Source organism: Grammomys surdaster, unplaced genomic scaffold (genome assembly GCF_004785775.1).
Source record: "Grammomys surdaster isolate TR1022 unplaced genomic scaffold, NIH_TR_1.0 208, whole genome shotgun sequence".
Taxonomy (NCBI): Eukaryota; Metazoa; Chordata; class Mammalia; order Rodentia; family Muridae; genus Grammomys; species Grammomys surdaster.
Window position 1 is genome coordinate 7,289,583 of NW_021604653.1, and position 8,956 is coordinate 7,298,538.

An 8,956-nucleotide genomic window follows, 5' to 3' on the forward strand; every position below is an offset into this window, starting at 1 on the left:
ACACACACACACACACACACACACACACACACACACACACACACACAAGCATGCACACACTCACCACAGGAAAAGAGAAAAAGCCCTGGGCAAACATCAGATGTCAGGACTGGAGTCAAGGGCAAAGCATGAGATGGGAGGACTTCTGACTTGGATGGTAGCTATGCTCCAGAGACCAAAGCCTGAACCCTAAGCCAAGACCAAACCTTAACTAAGGTCCAAGAGACTAAGGGAGATGGAGCGCTTTCTAACATGCAGTCAGGGAATATGTGGAACATTCTAGAAAATCGCCACTATGAGCAGTAATTGCTGAGAGGTTTGGCAAACATGATGACCCTCAGGGTTTCCTGTGATAACAGAAATGACCGGAGCTCAGGTATGCAAGTTACTGTTATTTTCTTCTGAAAACAAACAAATAAAAAAAACACTGTTGTCAAATTTTAACCTGCAGTTTTCAAACAAACAAAAACAGCTGAAAAACATTGGTGATGTTTTTATTCCTTCCTTCCTTCCTCCCCCTCCTCCCTGTCCCCTTCCTCCCCCTTCTTTCTCCTCTTCCTCTTCCCCCTCCTTCCCCTCCTTTTTGTTACACAGGATCTCATGCCATCTGGACTGACTTTGAACTTCTCATCCTCCTGCCTCCACCTCCCAAGTACTGCGATTATAGGTGTGCACCGCCACACCCGGTGTGTGTGATGCTGGGAATTGAACCCAGGGCTCCATGTTTGCTAGGCAGGAACTTTACCAACTGAACTACATCCTGGTCTCCTCACTTACTATTTCTCTATCGCTGCCCATCTTGAAATATAAAACAGTGCTGTCCCCTTATTGATAAAATGTTAACATTTTCCCTTTCAGGGCCTTCCTAGCCGTGACTCTCACTTTGGCCTCCTGAACACTAGGTTTATAAGCCTGTGTCACCTCAGCAGGTTTAATTAATTTTTGTGTCTATTCATAAATGCCCTGAGGGGGTGTTTGTCCTCTCTCCCTCTGTTTCTCTCTCTCCTCTCTCTCTCTCTCTCTCTCTCTCTCTCTCTCTCTCTCTCTCTCTCGCTCCCCCCCCCCATTCTCATAGTTGTATCATGTAATTTGACCTTGAAATATATGCATTTTCTTCCCACTCTCTCTGGCCACAATGTGTTCCCACAGTCACACGAACCCTCCTGTCTTTCTAGGAGTGAGTTCCCTTTTTAACAGTCATCTGTTCTGCACTCAGTGTGCCCCGTCCTATTTTCCTTTTCCTGGATTTCTGCGCCTGTGTACGCCTGTGTGTGTGTGTGTGTGTGTGTGTGTGTGTGTGTAGGTATACATACATGTGAGTGTATGTATATAGAGATTAGAAGACACCCCTTTCTTTGAGATAGCACCTGAAACTTGCTTAAAGCTGCCTTATGAACCTATCCGTCTGTTTCCCTGGCATTGAGATTACAAGCAAATGCCACCACACCATGGGTTCTGGATGTCAAACTCAAATCCTTGTTCTTGTGTGGCAAGCACTTCACCAGCTGAGCTGTATCTCCAGCCTGTCCCAAATTCTGTGAGGCATGACTGAGACTAGAAATTGAACATATCTATAGCACACACATGGGTATGTTGAGCGACCACCCCCAGATGACTGAGACCTCTGAAGAGTGTAATCTGCTAGGAACTCTTGTTATAGAGAACCCTCAGGACAGAGCCTTTGCCGTGAACTAGGGTTGATGGGACCTTGGAGCCCAAGAGAGAGAGCTCTTCCACGATCCCTATGGTGTGGATGTGGATGCTGCCACCTTTCTTGAATCCTGAACTCTTCTTTGGCTGTTTCCTCTCTCACTCTCATCTCTACTTCGCCAGCTTTTTTGAGTCTTGAGTCTGCCTAAACCTCTCACACCTAAGCTCCCAGCCACTACCCCTATTCTCATATGATACACTGTTTCCACACCTCTCAGTCTGAGGACTTCTCTCCCTTTTAAGAGGACCATCTGTGTCCTGTGACCCTAGCCCAGTCCAGTGCTAAGCCCTTCAATTCTCCACAGGTGGCCGTGCCTCTCCTCCCTCCTTGGAAGAGCTCTGCAACAGTTACTACAGAGACAAAGAGTAGCCCAAAGTGCAAATTATACTGAGATTGTGGAGTACTCAGCTCTAAATCTATGTCCTGCCCTCCCACTAAGGCTCAGGGAACGTCAAGGAAGGAGAGTGGAAAGATTGTGAGAGCCAGAGATTGGGGGGACAGGGGCGAAACTGTCTTCTGCACATCACAGGACTGTTGCACCCATTGTGGCTGCCTGTACAGGACCAGCCCAGAATTAAGCCAGAGAATACTTCTTTCTGAGGTGATTGGGCATGGAAAACTTCTGGAAGAAGGAAGGTTGTATTTCTTCAGGGGTGTGGGCCTTGGTAGGTTGCTCATATCCCAGCCCTGTAACTGGACTCTGGGTTAAAAGGGGGGTGGTGGGACATAAAATTGAGAAGGGGCTGTGGTGAAGGGTCTAGGAGGAGTTTTTGGGAGGTACAAGTGATCATAATATGTTACATATGCAGAAATTATCAACTAATAACAAAATTTTAAAATCTTGTTGGTAGCAGCTAGAGAGATGGCTCACGGGTTACAGACAGTTGCTGCTCTACCAAAGGACCTGAGTTCAGTTCCAAGCACCCACATCAGGTGATTCACAACTTCCTGTGGCTCCAGCTCCTTGTGATTCAGTGGGCGTTCATGGCCTCTGTGAGTAAATGCTCACACACACACACACACACACACACACACACACTTTAAAATACTGTATGTGCTTTGGGTGTGACCACTAAACCTCAGGTTTTGGTCCCCTGCTTTCTGTGCCCCACATTAGCTGGTAACAAGCTTTTAGAGACATTGGGGATTACAGAGTCATGGTATTACAGGTATACGTTACAGTGTCCTGTTTTAAGCTGGTTATGGGGATCTGAACTCATGTCCTCAGACTTGCAAAGCAAGTGCTTTATCAATCAAGGCACATCCCAGTCTTCAGCAGCAAACCCCAGGTGTGTCCTTTCTTCTTGCTTTAAAGATAATCTAAGTTACCCTGAGAGTCATTCAGACAATCGAATCCCAAAAATGTGTTTGTATTAATGGGTAGTGACCCACAGTATGAATGTGCCAGAGTCTAAGCGTTTGTCCTCCGAGGGGCATTAGGACCGCTTCCTCCATTACTACATCATACAGAGTTGTTCCTCACACTTCATCCTTCTTTACCAGCTTGTTTTAGTTATTCTATAGCCTGACCTTCCTACATACATTTTAATGTTAGCTTGTCTGTATATTACTACTTTAAAATTGTGCCAGAGCATTGGTAGGAGTGATGTTACCCCTTTATATGAATGATTAACACCTTTACTCCATACAGGTTTAGTCTAGGAACATAGCATATCTCTTCACTTCTCCACTTTATTTTTTTAAAGTTGAATTTTGTAATTTCCAATATACAGATCCTGGGTCTGTTTCATTAGTTTTATATCTGAATATTTTATTTTTGAACTGAAATATTACCATGGGATGTTGAGTTATTATTTTATTATTTATGCCTGTGTGTGCATGCATGTGTATGTGCATGTATACATGCATGTGGGTACCTACAAAAGCTGTTAGAGGCCACTGGATGTCCAGAGCTGGAGTTATAAGTGGTTGTGAGCCTCCTGGTGTGGGTGCTGGGTTCTGAGGTCTGATCTTCTGAAAGAGTAACCAGTGCCTTTAACTACTGACCATCGTCTCTCCAGCCAGTACTGCTGTGTTTAATTTTGGTTACCAATTGTTTTTTATTAGGATATAACAATACTATTGAATTTTATATGTTGATCATGTATCCTACAACTTTGACAAACTACTTATTAGTTCTGCAGATTCTTTTTAAAGATTGTGAGGGATTTGTTAAATAGACATGCAATTCTGAAAATAGAAATATGTTTGTTCTTCCTTTCCAAGCTACGTCTTTTATTTCCTTTATGCTGTCTATTGCACAGGAATTCTTCGTGACTGTATTAAATAAGAGGACAGAAATAGACATCCTTCCCTTGGTCCAAGACTTAAGGAAAACTATTGTATCTCTCACAACTATATGACACTAGCTTTAAATATTTCCAGAAGACTATATTATTACTGATTTATTTTAAATTATTTTATTTTATATGTGTGTGTGTTCCTGTATATGTATTCACTCATGTATGCCTATAACATTCATCCAGAAAAGGGCATCAGATTCCCTGGAGCTGGAGTTGCAGGTTGTTGTGAATTATCTGATGTGAACTTGGGTCTTCTGGAAAGGCAACAAGGGCTCTTGACTGTTGAGACAAATCTCCAGCTCCCATTGTTTGACATTTTCTCACTGAACTTGGAGTTCATAGATTCCTGAGTAGGAAGCCCTAGGAATCCTCCTGTCTCTGTCTTCTCAGCACTGGGATTACAGAAAAGCATTCCTTCATATGTGTTTTACATGGGTTCTTGTGATGTGAATTTAGATGGTCGTGTTTGTGTATCAAGTATTTTACTGATCGAGCCATCCCCACAGCCCTAATCTTGTTCTCTCCACAGGTTATTGAGGCCTGTTTTATGATCCAGGGTAGGATCAATTTTGCTGAATGTTCTGTGTATGATGGAAAAGCATGTGCCTGATGTTTTATGAAGTGCCCTGTATGTTCATTAGGTGTTTACAGACGGTGTTTGATCCTTCTGTGTCTTTGCTGGTTTTTATCAGTTGTTGAGAGCAAGGTATTAAAACTCATTATATTTATCAATCTGTGTCTTTCTCCTTTCAGATGAGCCAATTTTTGTTTTTGTATCTTGAAGTTCTGGTTTCTTCTAGGTAATACATAGTTGTGTTATGTCAGCTTCCAACATCTATGCTGATTGGTAGGCAGAGACAGCTTACAGATATACCAATTATCAATATGCTAGGACTTTAAAAGATCATCTTATCGAACAATTTCTGGGTTTTTTTCTTCTTGTTTTCCAGTGAATACTTGTTTTGGAATTCCATGTGAGTGTATCATGAGGAGGGGCTTTTTGTCTTGGTGGTTTCTTTTTTGCTGTGATACAATTCCTTGACAAAAACAACTTAAGAGAGAAGGAGTTTATAGTTTGGCTCAGAGCTTCAGAGGGATAGAGTCATCACAGCTGGGAAGAAAGGGCAGTGGGCAAGGAAGACATGACTCTGGGCAGAGAAGGCACAAAAGCAGGCAGGGAAGATTTGGCGGCGGGCATGGAAGATATGGTGGCAAGAGCATAAAATGGCCTCTCCCATGGCACCTGCACTCAGGAAGCATTGAGTTAACGGGAAGTGGGGCCAGGCTATGAAGCTTCAAGGCTCTTCCCAGTGACTTACTTCCTCCAGGAAGGTTCTACTTCCTAAAGGTTCCATAACATTGCTAAACAGCATGGCCAGCTGGAGGCCAGGCCACACACGTGAGCCACTGAAACCACAGCAACATCTTTAGAAGTTTCTCCCAGCATTGTTTACACTTACAGAATATGCCACAGTCTGTTGGAATTAGTGTTTTCCCCACATCAGGTCAAATATAGAAATTTTATTTCAATTTTTGTCCTCCACTTTAAAAATACATTTATCTTAAGAATTTCCTCAGTGTAAATTATGTATAATATAAGAAGACAGTATTTTTGTTTTCAACCATAAAGTGAAATTTTAGAAACCGAAAGAAGGGTGTGTGTGTATATATATACCTGTTTCTAACCATCATTCTTCTTCTGTTTTGAAATTTAAGTCTTCTAGTCTCATTTCTTGTTTGGAGAAGTTCCTTCAAATTCTCCTGGTCTCCCTTTTTTCTGAGAATGTCTATATTTCCCATTCACTCCTGAAGGATCTTTTCATTCACAAGAGAATTCATGGTCAGTAATTCTTTCCAGTTCTTTCCTTTCAGCACACAGAACACAGAGTACCACTTGTACCTGATCTCCATGGTTTCAGACAGAGAATCTGCTGTTGTTCAGATAGTACGTCTTTGCAGATAACGTGTCCTTTCTAACTGCTTTCAGTACTATTTCTTTAGGTTTTAAATGTTCTCTGCCTTTAACATCTTACACTTGCATGTGCAATATGTGTTCCTGTGTGAATGAGTGTGTGTGTGTGTGTGTGTGTGCTCATTTATATGGAGGTATCAAAAGTCAGCCTCTGGGAGTGTCATTCCTTGGGCACTTACCACCTTTTCTTTTAAAGACAGGGCCCCTTACTTCATCAGAACCCACAAAATAGGCTGTCACAGTGTGAAATGTCTTCCTGAAATTTCTGTCCAGTCTCCCTCTTTTACCCCAGAGGAAGGCTCTGAGGACCTATGTGGTGGCTCGTATAAACTTGGCCCAGGGAGTGACACTATAAAGACGTGTGACCTTGTTGGAGGAAGTGTGTCACTGTGGGGGTGGGCTTTGAGACCCTCCTCCTAACCACATGGGAGTCAGTCTTCTGTCTGCCTTTGGATCCAGATGTAGAACTTTTGACTCTTCCAGTACCATGCCTGCCTGGACACTACCATGTTCTCACCTTGATGATAATGGACTGAACCTCTGAATCTATAAGCCAGCCCCAATTAAACATTGTCCTTTATAAGAATTGCTTTGGTCATGGTGTCTCTTCTCAGCACTGGAAACCCTGACTAAGACAGCCTACCAGAGGCTTTTTAGTCTCTCAACTAAGGACGTTCTTCCTTATGAGCCAAAACCACTTAGAAGAGACATTTCCTTTGTGTTTCTTCCACCTTTCAAGAGATGAACTAGCAAACGTGAACATAAGAACGTTGTCAGCCCCTCTTCTGTCTGTACAGTGAGTGAGATATACCTGCAAAGTACAAGTCCCCAGTTCCTAAACGCCTGTCTTAGGACAGATGGGAACTCTGAATTCCTTTTGGCATATGTTAGTATGTGTGGGTTCTGTGCATGAGTGTATGCATATTCATATGTGTATGGGTGCATTTCAGGGTGTATGTGGACACCATACTGATGTCTTCCTTAACTGCTCTATTCTTTATTTACTGAAACAAGGTCTTCACAGAATGGAGAGCTCACTGATAAGGCTGTTCACTACCTCCCTAGTGTGACATAGCAGATAGAGGCAACTACACCCAGCCAACATTTATGTGGGTTCTGGGGATCCAAACTCTGTTCCTCACACTTGCAAGGCAAGCACCTTACCCACTAAGATATTTTCCTCAATCCAATTCTGAAAGCATTCTGAGTCAGGATGAACATCCACAGCCATTCCCACAGTGAGACCCTCTCTTCTGTTCTTCTTTCCTCCAAGGCTTTCCTCTGTGCTCTTACAACAGTCATATCATTTTCATGCTGTTCTTACTGTCCCCACCTTGACCTCTGATGCTTTGGACTCCAGCATAGTCCCCTTTCCTATGCCACCGCATGTCACCTCTCACACAGGAGTGTGTGGCTTCTATGCAAATACCACATAGTGTATAAGAAATTCAGTAATCTCTGTATTCTTGATACCTTTACGTGGCTCTGGAACTTCCTGTATAGGCAGCAAGGAACCACTGTATGTATATGTGTCTGGGAGCACAGAAAGGACGATAGCAAAAGCACACCCCTGAATGCTCATAATGCACATCTCGGCAGTCTGGGACCTTATAGAGCTGAGACAAGGTCATTATCCCCTGCCATTCCTGTTTCTCTGTTTAATAGGGTGTGCCAAACATATTTTGCATGTACACACAGCTTCTTATACATACATATGTTCACACACATACATATGTTCTTATACACACATATGCTCACATGCATACTCACATGTACACACACAGACAGGCAGACAATCACATATATGCATACACACACACACACACACACACATGCACACACAACCAAAGACAAAGGAAGTAAAGATATAAACTACACTCCTGCATCTTGTGTGCTAGTAAGTTACTCAGTTCTCGGAGCCTCACAGAGTGTTTAGGAAACAGGAACAAACCTCTTTATCCTCCCAGATTGTGTAAATGCAACCTGTAGCTTCCATGATTCATTATGTAAGCATGGGTGACTCCAACACAGACCAAGCATCCCATTGGTGTTCAAGACTGAGCAAGATCTACACATTTGGTTATACATATGTGGGCATGGGGGCAGTCAATCTCAGGTGTCATTTTGTGGGTGCTTGACAGCTTCCCTCCTCTTCCTTCCTCTTCCTTTCCTTAACCCTTTTTCCTATCTTTCTTCTTCCTCTCCCTTCTTTTCCTTTCTTCTCCCTTTCCCTCCCTTTTCCTTCCCCTCCTTTCTTTTCCCTTCCCTCCCCTTCACTTCCCTCCCTTCTCCATGTCTTTCTTCCCCTTTCCTATCCTCCTCTCCTCTTATTCCTCTTCCTCTTCCTCCCCATCTCTTCCTCCTGCTTTCTTCTTCTTTTCTTTTAAGGAAGCATCTCTTACTGGCCTGAGCTCACCAAGATGCCTGGTTTGCTTGGTCAACAAGCCCTGGGGATCTGCTTGTCTCCGCCTCTCCAGCCATACATATAAAAGGACTAAACATGGGACTTCTTGTCTTGTGGCAAAACAGGAATAAGAAAGACCTGGATGCCAATCCTACTCTCCAGGGAGTCTCTTGCTCCCTGGCATGTGGCCTGGCACAGGCTGGCTCCTTCTCTGTGCCTCTGAAGCCATCATTTCTCTTTTTGTATTCCAGATCCGGTGCCCAAGAAGAGAAATGGGGGGACCTTCTGCATGGCAATCATGGCCATCCACCTGATCCTGCTCACGGCAGGTACAGCACTGCTGATGATTCAAGGTGAGGTGCTCCTAGTCCTGGTCCTGGGTGGTTCCTCCTGCAGTGGCCACCTAAGCACCTCTGGTGTAAGGTTCAGGCTGACTAGAGGCATCTTGAGAATACTGCTGCCCTCCTGTTAGGGCACAGTGGTTAGACCCACCAAGGAAATGGAGGAGTGAAAAGTGAAGTGTGTGTGTGTGTGTGTGTGTGTGTGTGTGTGTGTGTGTGTGTGTG

At 43.7% G+C, this 8,956-nt stretch overlaps 1 protein-coding gene across 1 annotated transcript in view; it reads left to right on the forward strand.

Annotated features, from left to right (window-relative positions):
• The window catches only part of Marco (macrophage receptor with collagenous structure), a 33,043-nt gene that overhangs the window by 3,070 nt on the left and 21,017 nt on the right, over nt 1-8,956 (forward strand). The window contains exon 2 of the mRNA XM_028771527.1: nt 8,642-8,743. Within this exon, the coding sequence (XP_028627360.1) occupies nt 8,642-8,743 (102 nt within the window). The remainder of the gene's footprint in view (nt 1-8,641; nt 8,744-8,956) is intronic.